Source organism: Musca vetustissima, unplaced genomic scaffold (assembly GCF_032173495.1).
Source record: "Musca vetustissima isolate MV318-11 ecotype Yass unplaced genomic scaffold, APGP_CSIRO_Mvet_v1 utg1965, whole genome shotgun sequence".
Classification (NCBI taxonomy): Eukaryota; Metazoa; Arthropoda; class Insecta; order Diptera; family Muscidae; genus Musca; species Musca vetustissima.
The window spans coordinates 269,607-290,395 of NW_026880781.1; the positions used below are offsets into that span (position 1 = coordinate 269,607).

The window sequence follows — 20,789 nt, forward strand, 5'->3', positions numbered from 1 at the left end:
GGATTGTGAAAATTGACTACTACAGTCTTTTTGCAAATAGAGAGCAGGGCTTCTATAAGAGAGGCGTTATGAAGTTCCATTTAAAATGGCAACAAATCATATAACAAAACGGTGCATATTTGGTCCAAATCGGACATTACGAAGCATGTTAAATAAAGTCCTACAGTTCATATACATATAATGGATTTCTTTTTCCACCAACCTAATATATCCCAACCACCCTAGTGAAAACAATTTATTTGTAAACAATCAAACCTCTATCATAAATATTGCGTGCTCTAAAAAATTGTAGTTTAAAAGGCATAAAATACGGACTTACCAAAACATGCGAATCAGGCCATTGATGTTTCTTATTATTTTCCGCCTGGAAGTATGCTTTAATTTTATGTTTTGATAATATTGTTCTATGCATGGTAATACCTTTAGATAGGGATGTCGATAGAGGCAAATGTTCTGTAATACCAAAGACAGACGACAGTCTTAATTTGCATTAAATTGTTCTTAATTTGAATTAATATTACCCCTGTCAGACGAGAGTTTCTGCATTTATGAACCATTTATTTTTTTGGGTTTCAAAACTATTGTTTGTCTGTGTGTAGGAAGAAAATATTGACATTTTTACAATATTTTTTAGGATTACATCTTTATGAAAACGATACACGACAGACAGGACGAATAACAGCTATAATGATGATAAAACAGCGCCCAACTCGAGGGAATGTTGTATTTTGCCTTTATTTCGAATTTTTATTTTCATAAACGTAAACAAATTTGACAATAATCAATTTATTTTCTACAGCATTGCCATATTGAAATTGCTTAATTCAGTATAAATTCAGTTTGATTTTGTGCATTTACAACACATAAAAATGAGGATAATGTACAAATTAATTTGAATTAAGGCTGTTAATGCAAATTAAGGCTGTCGTCTGTCTAGGCTATAAGTCGCACAATGAAATGTAAGTCAACAAATGTAAAATTCATTCTTTTTTGCCATTTTATGTTCAAAAATTTGGTACAGCAGGTTGTGGGTTAACGAATAAAAATATAAACTTAAACTTTGGTATAGCAATTGATGAAAAGAGATGAAAGAGACTAGCAAGCTTACCTAACCATATCAATTTCATAAAATCTTGCATAACTAAATCGCCAAGTGGTTCCCCTGTGTCCTCGAAAGCCACTCAAATTCTATATTTGCAAATTTTATCGTCACTGACCTTATCTTTCATGTGACCCCAACTCGGTGATCACCACACTGTGGTACAGGGTATTATATCTTTGTGCATATGTTTGTAACAGGCAAAAGGAAACGTGATAGACACAGGGTTCCTTTTGAGAATATGCATAGAATCACTTTCTGAGTTGAGTTGTGCATGTCCGTCCGTCTGTAGATGGTAAACAAAGTACAGGTCGCATTTATGATCCGATTTGGATTAAATTTGGCATAAGTCACTTATTTGGCTCAAGGAAGAAAATCGGTCCAGCTTAAGATATAGCTTCCATATATAGTTTAGTCCGATTTTATGTAAATGGTGCACCAAAGTACCTATATATCTTTCGATTTGCACGAAATTTGGCATAGAGTACTACATTAGGCCCAGAATGATGTGTGCTATGTTTAGTAAAAATCGGCTCAGATATAGACATAACTTCCATATATATTTTCGTCCGATTTTATGTAAATGGTGCTCCAAAGTCCTATATATCTTTACATTTGCTTGAAATTGTACATAGTGTACTGAATATATCTTCCGATTTACACGAACTTCTTCATAGCATACTGAATTAATGATGTGTGCTAAGTCTCGTGAAAATCGGTTCAGATTTAGATGTAGCTTTATGGGTGCCTGATTGATATAACATTTTTAACAGTGAAGCATATCATATAACGTGTGTAAAGTTTGCCTTAAATCTATTCACAAAATTTAGAATAGGTTGCAGAATGGCATGTGTTGGGATTGATGTTAGTCGGTGTACTTATAGATAAAGATCACATATTTGAGTTCGTTCAATTTCATGTCAATGTTGCTTCAAAAAGGCGACGTCTGTTAGGATAAATATATGGAATATACCCAAAGTGGTGAAGGGTAACGTATGGTCGGTCCAGTACGACTTTACTACTTTCCTTACTAGTTCTGAATTGTGTTAATCAGTTTATGCAAGCAAATTATAGTAAAAGACACATCGTTTAAAAAAATGGGTCGTGAAAAACATTGTAGTACTGAAAAACGAGAAATGATTCGCAAATTTATATCAGAAGGCAAATCGTAATAAATTGATAAGAAATGCCATAGCATTTAAAGAAAAACCAGAAACACGCCCTCGAAAAAGATTCAAATTTGCTGACCAAGCGTTTAGTCCGTCAAGCCAAGAAAGAACCTTTCAAGTTAGCTACGGAGCTGAAAAAGGAGTTAAATGTACTTGTAACAGTGCAAACAGTTCGTCATTACCTTTCAATAAATAGTTTATTAGCCTGCAGCCCCATGAAAGTTCCACTTTTAAGTGCTAAGCACGTTCCTAAGCGTATTGATTTTGCCAAAGAATACTCAAATTGGCCATTGGAAAAATGGAGGAACATTTTATGGACAGACGCGAGTAAGATAGTGCTGTATGGGGGAAAAGGTTCTCGAGCAATTTGTCAGACGACCACTGAATGCATAATATGATCCAAAATATACGATCAAAACGATTAAACATGGCGGCTCAAGTGTAATAATATGGGCATGCCTTTCGTATTATGGGGTTATACATAATATTAAAACTGTAATGGATCAACATGTTTATGTTAATATATTGGAAAAATAATGTTTCCGTAATGAGACTACGAAGTGCCATAGAAATGGTTTCAGGACAATAATGTACACGTTATGTAGTGTCCAGCGCAGTCGCCAGAACTTAACGCAATCGAACATTTATGGACTGACTTAAAAGAGGGAGTAGCAGTTGCCAAACCGACAAGCAAAGAGACGCTTTGGAATATTGTCAAAGAGGCCTGGACAAAAATTCCGCTAAAGCGATGTAGATTCACATTTATATAAATATCACATATTTTATTACATCCAATTTCATATTAATATACTGAAATTAATATACCCATAGTGGTGAAAAACAATTGATCTCATATCGTTTTCATATTTTTAACTGGACATTTACGTTTTTATATATATTTTTTATTTATATTGATTTAATATATATTGATTATATTGATTTAAATATACATTCCGAAATTCTTCAAATTTAAAAACAGTTTTAAACACCTTTCCAATTATTGCTTGTAATAGTGGTGCTATTTTATTTTTCGCAACTGTATGAATTACTTTCAGATTTTATCAAAATGCTGCACCAGAGGCCCTAAACAAATTATATTTTAACGATTAAAATAAATTCAGATTAGTTTTTATTTTTTTATTAAATTTATTTTTCTTATTTATTATTTACAATACAAGAAATCATCTTACAAGTTAAATGAATGAAAAAAGTAAAGAAATATAAGAACATTTTTTAAATATATGTTTTTGTTGTTGTTGTTGCTCAAATGAAATAGAATAAAGTACAAAACAAACAAAGGTAAATGAAAACGAACAAAATGATAATGTGAAATATAAAAGTATTCATATACATATGTATATTTTGTGGCAGATATGTTTATAAGAAATATTGTTATTATAATTGTCTAACGACTAAAAAACATTATTGTATGTTTTTGTTTCAATTTAAATAACTAGAAATACATTTTCACAATTTTTAGTTTTTTTTAAGTTAATTATTTATGGATTTCTTTTATTATATTCTGTTATTTAAATATTGTTTTCTATATAAGAAGTAGTGGCAAAATTTATTAACGTTTAATTTTGATCTATGTTGCGAAAAAATTATAATTTAACAATTGTAGAATACAAATAAAATCGATTTTTGTGGGGAGTAATTACTAAATGATTTTATTTAATTTTAGACACTGGTCAATCAAATGTTGAATATATGTTATGAGCAAAATTATTCTGGGAATAATGTCTAAATTTTACCAATGAAATTGCTTTATTTTGACAAATTTTAAACTCTAAAGGTCAATATTGAAAATATTGAAAATAGGGACGTGCCGTTACATGATCAATCCTAATTTTTATATTGGAACAAATGTTGACTAATATAGAACCTAGGAGTAGTAGCAATGTGTGCGCAAAATTTTGTAACGTTATCGTGATTTCAAAAAAGTGCGAGGCGGACATGGTTAATTTTTTACAGAATTTACTCCGATCAATTGGAAGGGTCTTCGGAGAGGTGTTCAATTAAGTTTGAATCCTTTAAATTTTAAATATTTCAATTGGAAATTTGTATTAATTAATTTCGACCAGTGTCCTGTAAAATATTTAAACTTTTTTGTTGCTACCTTAGAAAACTGCATATTTTTGTGAAAAAATGTCTGTATGTTTGTGACCATATTTGTGTGTAGGTGGATGTATAAATGATTTTTGTGTATGTGTGTTTTCAAAGTTTAACTATTTTCACATTAATTTTTTCGTGTCTTCGTAAATTCCTGTATTTCATATTCAGGATATTCTTGTGGCGATTCACTCAGAGTATCCGTATCGTAATAGGCATAATCGTAACTGGTATCCTCATCGGCATGTGGTGGCCTCTTCGAAGTTTTCTTTTTGCTGTCATTCTTTTTTGGTTTTTTATCGGCATGTTTACCACTTTTGGTAATGTTGAAAGGATATGGAGTTGTGGTGGTCGTAGTCGTGTAAGGTGTGGTGGTGGTAGTGGGTCGTCTTGTGGTGGATGTAGTTGTGGTGCTACTGCTTGCAACTGCATATGTGGTGGGTTTTTGTGTTGTTTGCTGTGTAGATGATGATGACGAATATGCGGGATATGTAAAATAGTTTGTGGTACTTGAGGTTGGTGTTGCGGCTGTTGTAGTGGTCGTGGTTTTGGGACTAGTCAACGAATTCAAGGGATTATAATGGGAATTATATTGCTGTGATGTCTTTTCAGCTTTGATAATATCGGCCCGCAATTTATTTATACTGGCTGCCCCAAAATTCAATGATTGCGCGGTATTGAAAAGTTCATCTTCATCACTGAAATCGTTGCGCTGAGCCGACTGTTCCTTTTGGAAGGCTGTTTGTTGTTGACTCTTCAAATGGGTAACGGGATTTTGATAAGATTTTTGTTGCTGCTGCTGTTGATAGTAGGGTCTGGGTGTGGTTGTTGTTGTAGTCGAACTACTAGAACTTGTTGTTGTACTACTGGAACGTTGCAAATTAAATTTATTGCGAGGGAAATCGATTTCGTACAACTCAGGATGATATTGACCATCATCTTCATCGATGTTGTAATAAGGATTTGCTGTGGTATAGGCTGTGGTTGTGGATGGTAGAGACTTGGTGGTGGTACCGCCGGCTTTGTTTGGTTGTTTATTTTGTGGTCTTACGGTTTGTTGTGACTGATAGATGTTATTTTCATAGGATTTCTTATAGGTTGTGGGTTTAAATGTGGTGGGGTCATATTTATCCTTTGGCACCAATGTGGAGAATTTCTTGTAATTTTGAGCCGAAACTGTGGGATATGTTTCACTGTTTCTTTGTGTTGTGGCCTTGTAATTAATACTTCCACGGCTGACAAAACCTCGTGGCTTCTCTGGGTTGGCTAGAGATTTCTCTTTAATACTCTCCGGTATAATCGTTGTTGTTACTCTGCTATGGCTAGCCCTGGTGGGTGCTGTTTTAAATGGCTCCGGTTGTCTTGGTTGTCCCCGTGATCGATAAAATTGCGGTTCTACTTCAGATCTTTTCGGCGCTTCAAACGTTTTCGCTGGGGCCTTAGGTTGGAATGGTTGTGGTGGCTGTGGTCTAATTTTGGCAAATTCACTAAATTCATTTATGTTGGCATAACTGCTGTTTTGGGCTGGCACTTTTTGTTGACTTTGTTCGAATTTCTGCAGTTTCTTGTTGAAGGCCTCATTATTCACCGTCTTATCTCCTCTATTCAATTCGCTGCTATATTTTGGTGTAGATGATTTCAAGCGATTTGGATTATAGGTTGTGGGTTGAATATTCAATTGGGTCTGATAATCGTTAAAACCAAACGAGAAACGATTTACTGGATTGTGTGGTGCTGATTTGGGTGTGGTTGCCGCCACAGTACTGGGTGGTGCCGAAGTGGTTGAGGCCGTTGTCGTGGATTTATATTGCGAATAATCATAGAAATCAGTATTATAATAGGGTGTTACCTTCTTGGTAGTCTTAGGTGCAGCTGTAGTTGTGGTGGTACTAGCCAAAGTGGTAGTTGATGGTGTTGTTGGTGGTCGCCTGGATCGGGTTGGGGTTACACGTGACTTACCACCAATGGTGGTGCTGGACTCAGATTTCTTGGAGAAATCATTGAAGTCATTGGGTTTTTGTTGATTACGCACCGGATGATCCACAAAATCATCTTCTCTTCCTCCATTGCGATTGGAAAAGAAATGAGAACTGTGCGATCCCTTGAAGATATCATCTAAATCCTCTGGAGAAAGAAACAACAATAATAAATTAAACGTATTTTTTTAATAAATAGTTATGAAACATGGAAAAACATCGAACTTAATGTGGCGATTATTTCATGTGATGGGGAAAAAGGAAGGGAATATTGGACCAAAATAGGATTTGTAGGTCCTAAAATAAATCTATAATAGAATGGTGATGTGGGTTCAAAATATAATTGTTATCATTTGAGAAAGCGAAATACCAAATTAAAGACAGTTATGATCGATAAATTCGCTTAAACCTAAAATACCCTTATGTGAGGACAAAATAGTATTTTATCCTCTTAAATGTCAAACAAAAATGTCAATGTTCAAAAATTCGCCTAGGACCTGATACATACCTAAAATGGGACCGAGTCCTTTTTATGGGGGTATGTCAAAACATAGACCTATAATGAATATTTTATGCGAAGAATTTTACTACTTCGACACCAAAATGCAGCTAGGACCGTGAAATTACCTACACTGGGGGCGGGACCCTTATGTGGGATTAAAACCAAATTATTCGACTAGGTCTTAAAACTTACCTAAAATTGTGCAGAGTTTTTATATGGAAGCTATGTCAAAACATAGACCTATAATGTGAAATTTCTGCGTAGAAGTATTTTACCCTCTAGAATGCTAAATTCCACCCATGTAAACCATGAAAATACCTAAAATGAGGCAGCACCCTAAAGTGGGGACAATGTAAATTTTTCCATCAAATGGAAAAAGATCTTTATATGGGGGCTATATCAAAACATGGACCTATAATATAAATTTTCAGCGACTTCGTCATGCGCCTAGGACTAAAATATGACGGAATGCTTATATGAGGCATATGTCAAAACATGGGCACATATTCAACATTTTCTATGAAGAGGTCTTTTAAACTTCTGAAATCCCGAATGTTCACATATGGCCTAGAGCTATCAAAATACCTAAAATTTGTCAGGATCATGTCAAAACTCGAAGACGTTTTTTAGCCACCGTTTCTTAATCCCGAAATGTCAAAATATAACCACTTCAGTCGAAAAGTGTGACTCGTCCCATCACTATACCTAACATGGAACGGTGCAAAGCCTGGACCTATACCGAACATTTCTGCAATGATTTTTTTACCCAGCAAGTTCACAGAATTCATATCGAAATATGTGCTTATTAATAAAATAATTTGGGATCTTTATTTAGGGCATTTTGTAAAATTGGTCCCATATCGACCTAGAACATGGAATATCAAATTACAGCCATTTTGATTGAGAAACTCCTGCGTCGAAATTTTTCAAAATATGTAAACATTTTTGTGATAAGGTATTTATTCCTCTTCAATCCTCAAATGCCCACTTATAGTCATATCACAGGAAAATTAGGTTAGAGCCATCAAATTAAGTACCTTATATGTGGGTCAGCCTGGACCTATATGCCACGATATTTTTACCAACCTAAATCCTAGAATGCCAAAATATCGTCATTTCGGTTGCAAAAATCTTCCTGGTATAATCAAAAGGCTAAAATGGGCGGGATTAGACACGATTCGGTCTAGAAACGGACCTGCATTGATTTTATTTTCTGGCAAATTTTTTACTCACAAAGTTGTCGAAACGCCAAACTCAAACCCGTTTCATTGAAAAAATTTTCGAGAGTCGTCAAAATACCTGAACATGAACATGATATGGACGGAACATGAATATGGACGCTATTTACCGACAATAAAAATTTGCCTCATACATGGTGCGAAAACGCCAGTAAGGCCTTCAAAATGTCACAAAAACGGCAGTACCAATATATTGGGACTATCGCACTATATTATTAAATTACACACCCTTCGGTTGGAAAAAACAGATAAAACCTTAATAATCCAACATTCGGCATTGATTTCTGATGTAGAAAAAGATACAGGGTCTTCGACGAATATTTATATGTGCTATATTTTATATATACCCCCTATTGTGCTGAAAGGGTATAACAATTATAAAAACAAAAATCTTACGCTTTGAATCATCACTGCCGACATAACGTTCCGTTGTCGTACTGGTGGTGGTCGGTGTATAATAGCTCACAATTGGTTTCTTGCTCACTTCCGTTTTGATTTTTTTCTTCGATGTCTTCTCCACTTCATCGTTTGGCAAATAGTTATGATTACTGTGATGTTGCTGCTGCTGATTTTAAAAGAATATTTATGAGGACCTATCAGAGTTGTAGGCGTGGATTTTTAAAAGAATATTTATGAGGACCTATCAGAGTTGTAGGCGTGGATTTTTAAAAGAATATTTATGAGGACCTATCAGAGTTATAGGCGTGGATTTTTAAAAGAATATTTATGAGGACCTATCAGAGTTATAGGCGTGGATTTTTAAAAGAATATTTATGAGGACCTATCAGAGTTATAGGCGTGGATTTTTAAAAGAATATTTATGAGGACCTATCAGAGTTATAGGCGTGGATTTTTAAAAGAATATTTATGAGGACCTATCAGAGTTATAGGCGTGGATTTTTAAAAGAATATTTATGAGGACCTATCAGAGTTATAGGCGTGGATTTTTAAAAGAATATTTATGAGGACCTATCAGAGTTATAGGCGTGGATTTTTAAAAGAATATTTATGAGGACCTATCAGAGTTATAGGCGTGGATTTTTAAAAGAATATTTATGAGGACCTATCAGAGTTATAGGCGTGGATTTTTAAAAGAATATTTATGAGGACCTATCAGAGTTATAGGCGTGGATTTTTAAAAGAATATTTATGAGGACCTATCAGAGTTATAGGCGTGGATTTTTAAAAGAATATTTATTTAGGACCTATATAACCGTACATTAAATTATTCGAATATTTTCCCACGGTGCCTATCACAAAAATTTCATAATTTTCAATAGTAATAAGAAATAATACAACAATTAATATTCAAGAAGATCCGATTGCAATGAAATTCCGCAAAGGTTAATTAACTTTAGTAACGTATAGACCAACGTGTTGCAGGAATCAATTGATTGGTGCAAAAATGAATCTTATCATAATTGCCGCTCAAAAAATAAATTAACCTGTTGAAGGTACTGTTTCTGTTTCTATTTATTTTTTCTGAATTCGTCTTCGGTAAAAATTGTCTTTGTCGTGAATAACGTTGCTGATGCTGTTATTGTATGTGATTATTTTAAATTATTACTTGTAAATTAAAATTAATTTGATTTAAACAAATGATAATTGCAAACAAACAACTGCAACAGCAACAACGTGAATTTACAATGCAGTCGATGAAGAAGAAGAAAACGTCGAAGAAGAAGAAGTGGTGGAGAATGATACTCCATGAACCGGAACAACCACATAAATTGATCCCAGGTATTATTATTTTTATTTGCAATTGAACTCTGATATTTTATGGCATGACAATTTATGCATTTATGTGCTCACATTGATTCTGACTTTGAGAACGAACGAAGGAAAAAATCGAAAACAAACATCTAAAGTCAATTCAATTGTCAACGAACATGAAATCATGTAAACAGGGGAACAAAATTCAGCACGGATGCTGTTATTTAGAATCGGCAAGGTAAACGACACAAGTTGGAGTTGGTAGCCAACATAAGAGGCCTTGCATCCACTTATCTACAGAAGTTCTTAAACAGCGGCAAAATTGAAATTAAAATAAAAAAAATAATTGTCAAAGTGACTCGACATGCAAAAGAAGATTGCCAGTCTGATTGCAACGTCGAATTATTCTAGGTTTTTGTTCTTTAATTTTTATATTCTTTTTTTTCGATTTATTGCTGCATTGTTCCATGTTTCGGGTTTGTTTTTGGGTAGGGAAAAAGGGTTTGTAGTTGACATTTATGGACATCTAAATGTATATGAAATTGTTTCATCCAATGACATTTTGTCGGGATAGAGGCATTAAAGGAATACATTAAAGGAATGGTCGGACGGATATTCGGATTTTTATAGTCTTGGATTTCTTAAAGAATATTTTTCAACAGTTTGGATTTTTTAATTTTTTTCAACAATTATCCAAACTATAGGCCTGGATTTTTTAAAGAATATTTTTCAACAATCATCCAAACTATAGGCGTGGATTTTTTATACCCCTCACCACACTGTGGTACAGGATATTATGTCTTTGTGCATATGTTTGTAACAGGTAAAAGGAAACGAGATAGACACATGGTTCCTTTTTAGAATATGCATAAAATCACTTTTTAAGTCGATTTATGCATGTCCGTTCGTCCGTCTGTCTGTCCATGTTAAATTGTAAACAAAGTACAGGTCGCATTTATGATCCGAATTAGATGAAATTTGGCATAGGCCACTTATTTGGCCCAAGGACAAACCCTATTGAAATTGGGAAAAATCGGTCCAGATTTATATATAGCTGTCGTATATAGTTTCGTCCGATTTAATGGAAATAGTGCACCAATGTCCCTACATATCTTTCGATTTGCACGAAATTTGGCAAAGCGTACTAAATTAAGTCTTGAATGATGTGTGCAAAGTTTCGTGAAAATCGGTTCAGATTTAGATATAGCTCCCATACATATCTTGGTCCGATTTAAGGTAAATTGTGTACCAAAGTCCCTATATATCTTTTGATTTGCACGAAATTTGGCACAGCGTACTGAATTATGTCTAGAATGATGTGTGCAAAGTTTAGTGACAATCTGTTGAGAATTAGATATAGCTCCCATATATATTTTCATCTGATTTAAGGTAATTGGTGCACCAAAGTACCTATATATCTTTCGATTTGCCCGAAATTTGGCATAGTGTACTGAGTTGCGTCTAGAATGATGTGCCTATGTTTCATGAAAATCTGTTCAGATTTAGATCTTGCTAACATATATCGTTTCGCCCGATTTTGGGTAATTGGTGCACCAAAGTCCCTGGAAATCTTTTAATTTGCACGAATTTTGGCATAGCGTACCGAATTAAGTCTAGAATGATGTGTGCAAAGTTTCGTCAAAATCGGTTCAGATTTATATATAGCTCCCATATGTATTTGCATCCGATTTTAAGTAATTGGTGCATCAAAGTCTCTGAAAATCATTCGATTTGCACGAAATTTGTCATAGTGTACTGAAATCAGGCTAGAATGACGTGTGCTAAGTTTCGTGAAAATCGGCTCATATATATTTTCGTCCGATTTTATGTAATTGGTGCACCAAAGTCCCAATATATATTTCGATTTGCACGACTTTAGGTATAGGGTACTGAATTAAGTCTAAAATGATGTTGCTAAGCTTCGTGAAAAGATCCATAGCTAGGCTGATTGACACAACGTACTGATGTAATATAAATTAGTCTCTGGCAAGTTTCCCTGAAATCGGTTCAGATGTAGATATATAACAAAAACGCGTCGTCTGTTAGGTTACATATGTAGAATATACCCAAAGTGGTGAAGGGTCCCAGTCCGACTTTACTACTTTCCTTACTGGTTTAAAGAATATTTTTCAACAATCAGCCAAACAATAGGCGTGAATGTTATATCTCAGATTTCTGACTTCTGGCCCAAAATGCCAGCCAAGGCAAACCAAGGATTGTTATATGGAACAATAATTCTATAAATATAATTAAATGGAAGGACATAGAAAGGTTTACTATCATGGAATTTAATATTAGGTTGGTGCATACCGACAAACAACCTCATATTAAATTTCAAAGTAAATACCCCCAAAGCCATTTATGGTTAGTTAAAGGTCATTTAGGCGAATACCTTGGCTTGTTAAATGAAGCAGCAAACATTTAGTTATTTATTTTCCAACAATGTTTGTCTTTGTTTTTTTCTATGAACAACAAAAACAATGGATATTTTAAACGACCGAGAACAACTAAGCCGCTGGCACGCAAACATTCTGTGTGAGTTTTATTTTCTATTTTTTCGAAGACGTTACAAGTCACGACATAAGAAAAAGTCCCACAACATGAATAGCTAATAAAAAAAGACAAACAAACAGACAACATTGTTCGGTAGAACTGCATTTGGTAGTCCATACAACTCTACACATGAACATAATAATAATAACCGGCACTTCGTTGTGCAGGATTATTGTTTCTTGTTTATTGATTCTCCAACAAACTTTAACATTTAGAATTTAAAACTTGATTACTTATGGATCTTTTGTTCTGGCTTGGGAACAAATGTAGAAAAAATTGCCCCGCAGTTACAAACAAAGAGAATTACAAAAAATATTAACATTACCAGACGACATGCAGTACGTACGACACGAACACAACGAAGTTAATCAATATAATTCTTAAATAAAATAAGATGCAAACAATACAAAGGAGTAATATTGACAATATACATGAAATATCCACGAGGTTGGCTTCTAAATATTTCGATTATTCTATCGCGCTAAAAAAAGAGATGGTTCTAGAAATTTATTTTAAAAAATCCACGCTTCTGTAAAATGGCTTTTGAAAAATAATCTTTAAAAATCCACGCTTATAGAAATGTTGGTTCTTGAAAAATATTCTATAAAAAATCGACGCTTATAGCAGTATTGGTTTTTGAAAATTGTTCTTGCAAAATATTCTTTAAAAAAAGAAGAGGTGGATCTTGAAAAAATATACTTTAAAAAATTTAAGCTTATAGAAGTGGTGGTTGCAAAAAAATATACTTTAAGAAATTCGCGACTAATTATGTCTTTAGTTTGGATGATTCTTGTGTTTAAAAAATCCATGCTTATAGTTTAGATGATTCTTGAAAAATATTGATTAAAAAAATTCTTTTAAAAATACTCGGATATAGCTTTGATAGTTCTTCAAAAATATGTTTTTTAAAACTCCACTGCTATAGCTCTAATGGTACATGGTTATGTCAAGCCATGGACCTGTAAAGAAAATTGTCTGTTAATAAGATGTTTGCCTACCAAGATTCCGGAATAAGAAACTGCAATAATTTCGATTGGAATATTCGGACCTTCATGGACGTATGTTAAAGATTTTCTTAATTTCGAAATCCTAGAAACGTTTCGAATATGGGTTGGCACTCGTCTCTCTCTTGGTAGTATTTGCATTAACCTACCATTACCCTAACGAAGCTTTGAAAACAACTGGATGTGCTTCATGCGACAGGATCAACTTCTTGGTAGCCGATAGTAGCTTCTCCGACGACTTCAACTTCTTTGCAGTCGGGTGTAGTGAGAGAGAATTCCAAGGTGGAACATCAACCTTTGATTAATCACTCGAATTTGCTGCTCTATTTAAAGATGACACTGCTTTCCGTTCCATTGAAGGTGATAATAGTTGTTTCCTTCGCGAGGCGATTATTTATTGCGTATGGTTTGGGTCTTTGTCAACAAATTGATGACAATTCGCTTCCTATAATTCACGCTGTGGGTAGTTTATTATAACTATGTGCATTTATATGTAAGATGCAGAAGGAAACACGACATTGTTACCTTTGAGGATATACCTAAAATGTGTTTTCCTGACGAAGATGTTTTCAATATCCTTAAGGTCCATGGGTTTGGGTTTTTAATATATATTTTTTATACCCTCCACCATAGTATGGAGGGTATATTAGTTTTGTTTTTCCGTTTGTAACGCATCGAAATAATCATTTCCGACCCTATAAAGTATATATATTCTTGATCAGCGTAAAATTCTATGACGATCTACGCATGTCCGTCTGTCGGTTGTAATCACTCTAGCGTCTAAACGAAAATTTTGCATAGAGTCGTCTTTTGTCTGCAGGCAGGTCAAGTTCGATGATGGGCTATATCGGTATACGTTTAGGCATAGCTCCCATATAAGGGTACCTCCCATTATTCGGTATTTTGAAGTTCTTAAGCGTGTTTTTCAACCGAATTCGCCACGAATTCCACTTTTTCTGGTAGCCCCCATATAACGGTACCTCCTAATTTTCGGTATTTTGAGGTTCTTGAGCGAGTTTTTCAACCGAATTCGCTGAAATTTGGTACATTGGGTTCTTATTGGGTACCAAATGTCCCTACTAAAAATTATATATAGGTCCACTTTTTCGGGTGCCCCCATATAAGGGTACCTTCCCATATCCAGTTTTTGGGGGGTTCTGACCGTATTTTTTCACCGAATTGGCTGAAATTCGGTACTTTGAGTTCTTATTGGGTAGCAAATCTTTGTTCTAAAAATTATAAATATAGGTCAATTTTTTCGGGTAGCCCCCATATAAGAGTACCCCCCAATATTCGGTATTTTAGAGATCTTGAGGGCGGTTTTCAATCGAATTCGCTGAAATTTGGTACATGGGGTTCTTATTGGGTACCAAATTTCCCCTCTAAAAATTATAAATATAGGTCCACTTTTTCTGGTTTCCAGTTTTTCGGGGGTTTTGACCGGATTTTTTCACCTAATTGACTGTAATTTAGTAATTTGAGTTCTTATTGGGTAGCAAATCTCTTCACAAAAAATTATAAATATAGGCCAATTTTTTCGAGTATCCCCCATATAAGGGTACCCCCAATTTTCGATATTTTGAGGTTCTTGAGCGCGTTTTTCAACCAAATTCGCTGAAATTTGGTAATTTGTAGTCGTATATGGTAACAAATCTCCCCACCAAAAATTATTAATATTCACCGCTTTTTAGGGGTAGTCCCCATATAACCCCCCTTTTTATATTAAAATAGTTTACTGATTTGTTCCGTGTGTTGCGGTTGGTTAGTCGTTACGGGGAATAGTCAATTTTTACCCTACAAAGACTATTTAGCCATCTGTTGTAAGCATTCCGCCTTCTATAGATATTGTGATAAAAAAACTCAAACATGATGATAATGAAATATATCGGCAGACATTTAGGCATATCCTCAATATCGTGATACCTCCTGAAGGAAAGAATTGAGATAAACAATTAAAATATTTGGTTCAAAATTGGCATATACCGGTCATTAATTAGGCATAGCCCTCATATGATGATATCCCCAAATATTCACTATTTCCTACACTATGTAATCAATATTGGTCCCTCTTTAGGCATAGCCTCATATAACTTTGTAATCTAAATTACAGTAGTTTGAGGATTTCATACTCTACAATGCGTTATCAATATCAGTCCACTTTTTGGATCATACAGATTTTAGGAAAAATCCCCATTAAAAATTGCCGAAGTTTGTATTTAATGTACATAATGGTTTACATAAATCGGTATTATCGGTATGTGCCCACTTTTTGGTATGTTCCCTATATTTTCATTGCATGTATCTGTCAGTATAACTATGGTGGAGGGTATCCAAAGTTCGGCCCGGCCCAACTTTACGCTTTTTCATTTGTTTTTTCAATAACATCTTATGGTCATTAAGAGTGGTGTTAAGATTCACAGGCGTGGATTTTTATGTACCACAGTGTGGTACAGGGTATTATGTCTTTGTACTTATGTTTATAACAGGCAAAAAGAAACGAGATAGACACATGGTCCCTTTTGAGAATATGCATAGAATCACATACTGAGTCGATTTATGCCTGTCCGTCCATCCATCCGTTTTTCCATGTTAAATTGTAAACAAAGTACAGGTCGCATTTTTGATTCGAATTGGATGAAATTTATCACAGCTCATTTATTTGGCCGAAGAACGAACCCTATTGGTAAAAATCGGTTCAGATTGAGATATAGCTCCCATATATATTTTCGACCGATTCTAGGTAAATAGTGCACCAAGGTCCCTATATATCCTTCGAATTGTACGATATTTGGCATAGCGTACTGAATTGAGTCTAGAACGATGTATGTTAAATTTTGTAGAAATCAGATTTTGATATAGCTCCCATATATATTTTCGTCCGATTTATGGTCATTGGTGTACCAAAGTCCCTTAATATGTTTAGGTTTGCACGAAATTTGTCACAGCGTAATGAATTAGGTCTAGAACGATGTGTGTTAAGTTTCGTGAAAATCTGTTTAGATTTAGATATAACTCCCATATATATTTTCGTCCAATTTAATGTAAATGGTGCATCAAAGTCCCTATATATATATATTTCGATTTGCACGAAATTTTGCATAGGGTGCTAAATTGCGCTAGGAGTGGTGTGTGTCAAGTTTCGTGAAAATCGGTTCAGATTTAGATATAGATTCTATATATAGTTTCTCCGATTTTATGTAAATGGTGCACCAAACTTCCAATATTTTTCAGATTGAGACAAAATTTTACATAGCATGCTGAATTAGGTCCTGATTGATGTATGCGAAGTTTTTTTTTTTGAAATTGCTTCAGATTTAGATATAGCTCCCATATATAGATTCGACCGGTTTTAGGTAAATGGTGCACCAAACTTCCAATATTATTCAGATTGAGACAAAATTTTGCACAGCGTACTAGATTAGATCCAGTTTGATGTATGCGAAGTTTTGATGAAATCGGTTCAGTTTTAGATATTTTTCTCCCATATATAGTTTATCCAATTATATATAAGTGGTGCGCCAAACTCCTAATATTTGTCCGATTGAGACAAAATTTTGCAAAGCCTACTAAATTAGGACCTGTTTGTTATTTATGAAGTTTTATTGAAATCCGTTCAGGTTTAGATTTAGCTCCCATATATATAGTAGATCACACATTTAGTTTCACCCCATTCCATTTCAATGGACCTCTAAAGATTATATGTCTGTTCTATCACAGGATATTGCATATATTAGCTTCTATTGTATGTATCCAAAGTGGTGAAGTGTATCATATAGGCGGTCCGACTTTTGAACATTCCTTACTGTTTTTTTTTATCAAATAGTGTCAAGTATAGATCCTTGAGATCTATCGTGCACACCACTTCGGGCGGACAGACAAACGGACATTTTTAAATGGACTCCGAATTGTCTGAAAGCAATTTGGTCAAAAGATTGGGTTCCGATATTTCAATTAAGAATGTTTTTGCGTATAAAATTATATATTTCCATCATTATCCTTAAGGCTGAGGTCATAGAAATCAAAGTTTGTACCTATAATTATGAAAATATTTCCTCAGCTAAAATTAACATATTTAACAAGCCTCGTATTTACAGTAAAGAACAACTTCCATTAGTTCCAACACTTGGCATCATTTACACACAATCATTTGCCAACTGAAGTGCAAATCCAAGAAAAAGAGTTCATATACAAATAAAACTTCAACAACAACAACAACACCAACAAATGCAACATTGTGTCGAGAAAAATAAAATCAATCTTGCCGATAGCGTTCGAACAAAGACATGAGAAGACAAACGGCAAATGCAATTTACACTTTAACATTTACCGGAGTGAGCCAAAGTCACACGTCACATTCGCGTAATGACGGCGAACAGCAAAAAAAAAAAAAAAAACAAAATCTCAACTGCATGCAGTTACAACTCCACTGAAATAATAAAACATTCCACGGTATTGATACTGACTGCCTGCCTGCAATGGGCCTAAAACCGAAATCATTTTTCATCTGAAACGAAAAAAATCACAAAATCGAAACTAAAAAACTGCGAAAATTATTTACATTCTAATATTTCGACGTAGCAAAGTCGTTCATTTGTTATTTCATGTCACAGATTTGTGTTGGCCATCTATTTCTATTCAGTTTTTGTTGTTTTTATATTTAAGAGGTTGTAATTCTGGTTCAGAGCATCATGACAAGTGAATGTGTTGAATGTATCTCAACAGTGTTGACTGTTGAATGGATGGTTGGTTGGATGGATGGACGGATAGTCGGATGGATAGATGGTCGGTTGGTTGGTTAGTTACTACAAAATATATCTACACTACTTACCCCTACTCCGCCAACTTTGACGCACACATGGAACATTTGACATTGAGTCTCCGGATCTGCATAATAACCGCCGAGTATTTTGTCATGACATGTGAATCGTGTCTGTGGCATATTCTGTAGACTGTATGTTGGCCATGGCTTCTTAAAGAATGATGACTCTTGTCCTAGTATTGTATTCGTTACACTTAAAACAATTGCTGTAATTGTTGTTGTTATTGTTGTTTGTTCACGTACACATATGTCCATGTCCAATGTGAAATGAAAAGAAGATAAAAAAATTAAGAAAAAATATTAATACATTAATTAAACAAAAATACAAGACAGTTAAACAAATAATGGTTGCCAAAAAAAAGTGTTACTAAAATGTATGAATATTTTTATATGTATAACAAGGTTGCTATCTGTCGGGATGACTTGTTATGGCCTACATAATGTAAAAATCCAAGCATAACCAGTATGGCAAGTAGTAAAGTCGTACGGGACCGACTATATGATACCCTTCACCACTTTGGGCATTTTAGAAGATCTATCCTAACAGACATCGCAATTTTGATGGAATTTTGACAAAGAATTGAACTAAATTACATGTCGCTGGCTTAACTTGTAAAGGCGGCAAGTCCATATTTCACAAATTTTCAGGAGAGACAAAAAACAATCAAACTTTCTTTTCAATAATTTGTTTTTGTATTGTATGTGTAATTTAATTGCGTAAAGGCAAAATGAAAAAATAAGTATTTGCGGAGATACACGCCTTTTTTGGGACTTAGAGCTTTTTCTGTCGCTAAGTTTGCATGTTTTAATGGACTTAGGTTTTTTATTACAAATTGTCTATCATTATATTTTCTAATTACTACAATAATTTGGATTTTTTACATGTTAATATTATTTAAAAGAGTAAAAATTGTGTTGGAATAATAATTCATTCAAAAATATGAAAAAACAAGTAAAAACGTCGCTATTTAGGCAGGTCGAATATTGGGAATAACGTTATATGGGCGGTATCCTAATAAGTGGACCAATATTGATAAGTTTTTGTTGGAAGGTGAGCTACCCAATAAGTACCTAAAATACCAAATTACAGTAAATTCGGCTGAAAATCATGTCATAACAGACGTCGACTTTTCAAAGGAACATTGACATGAAAATTAACAAATTTAAAAATGTGATCTTTATTTATATGTAAACCGACTAACATCAATCCCTACACATGCCATTCTGCAACCTATGCTAAATTTTGTTAAAATGGAACTAAATTATATTAATTGATTTAAATTAAGCTATGCCAATTTTGATATAGGGGGCCTAATTTGCATCTGCACCGATTTAAACAAATATTAAAAATGTAGTTTCAGTTAAACAAACTGAGATAAAATCGGACGAAAATATATATTGTAGCAAACTCTGATCAGATTTCATCCTAATATATCAGACCCATTTAGATACGTTGGGCAAAATGCCGTGTCAAACGAACAAACTTTGCACCATTCACCTAAAATCGCACGAAAATATATATAGTGTGCATTCAAAATACATAAAATCGATCCAGAAATTTATTGGGGATTATATATGACGGGACCTTTATGTAGCATCTATATCAAAACTTTTTTGCACAAATTTTTTGTAGAGAGATTTGACACCCCTTCATAACATGAATTCGGTTGAAAAACATGCTCAAAATACAAAATAATGGTGGGAAACTTGGGCCAATATTGATCATTTTTGGTACCATTATGGAAAGTAGTAAAGTCGGACGGGGTCGACTTCCCACCTTGGATATATACAAAATATGCTATTAAAATTATTATTGTAACTGACGAACCATGAAATCGCACGAAATTAATTTTGTTATCTGTAGCCATATGAAAAAAATGTTATTCTGCAATATATGGAAAATGTAAAATCGAAGAGATTTATAGTCAGTTGTGTAACAGTTATATGAATCGGACAAAATCTTTACAAGCTTGACACCCCCTATGCGGTATGTTGCTACACATCGCACTCAATCGAACACACGTTGATTATTTGGTGCATAATTTGAACGAACATGTATATGGGAGCTATATCCAAATCCTTGGGCCGAATATGCGGGCTGTGCCAAATTTAATCTCATTGGGATCATAATTACGTCATCTAAACTGCGTTCTTATTGAGGAGTGTGCTGTATTCTGACGAATCTAAGTAACATTTAAAGGATTGAGATGGCGTGGCGTGGAGAAGGCAACATAAGGGTCTTGGGTGGTTTCTCCGGACATGGGGTTGGACGAATTCATAAAACTAATAGAATTATAGATTATCTTATGAATCGTGTTATATTAAAAGGAGTGATTAAGCTTTTTATACCCTCAGCATTATGGCTAATGATGGTTATACACTTTGATACGGTGAAAATGTGCCTCATAGAAATATTGGTTTTAGACCCCATGTTTCTTTAGACCAAATCAGTTTCAGAAAATTTGGAGTCGATTTACACATGTCCGTCTGTCCGTCTGGCTGGTGCGCACGGTAACTCTCGAAGGGAATAATAGATTTCATCCAAACTTTGCACATCTTAATATTTCTTCCAAACTTAGTTTAAGTTAGAAGATGGGAAATATC

General features: G+C 34.2%; 1 protein-coding gene across 1 annotated transcript; it reads right to left on the minus strand.

Moving 5' to 3' along the window:
- Window positions 1–4,507: 4,507 nt before the first annotated feature.
- On the minus strand, window positions 4,508–18,440 carry LOC133326611 (mucin-2). The gene is made up of 3 exons (XM_061535242.1): window positions 18,195–18,440; window positions 8,493–8,661; window positions 4,508–6,504 (listed from the first exon to the last, which is right to left on the minus strand). Exons 1-3 carry the CDS (start codon window positions 18,438–18,440, stop codon window positions 4,508–4,510), a joined length of 2,412 nt encoding a protein of 803 aa, XP_061391226.1.
- Window positions 18,441–20,789: the final 2,349 nt, after the last annotated feature.

What these genes read in the sequence shown, in the direction of transcription:
- LOC133326611 (XM_061535242.1), bottom strand. Translation starts at nt 18,440, where the DNA reads ATGGACATATGTGTACGTGAACAAACAACAATAACAACAACAATTACA. An exon ending in TCAAAGTTGGCGGAGTAGGG is followed by an intron (nt 8,662 to 18,194) that starts GTAAGTAGTGTA and finishes TTTTAAAATCAG; the next exon opens with CAGCAGCAACATCACAGTAA. An exon ending in CGGCAGTGATGATTCAAAGC is followed by an intron (nt 6,505 to 8,492) that starts GTAAGATTTTTG and finishes TTCTTTCTCCAG; the next exon opens with AGGATTTAGATGATATCTTC.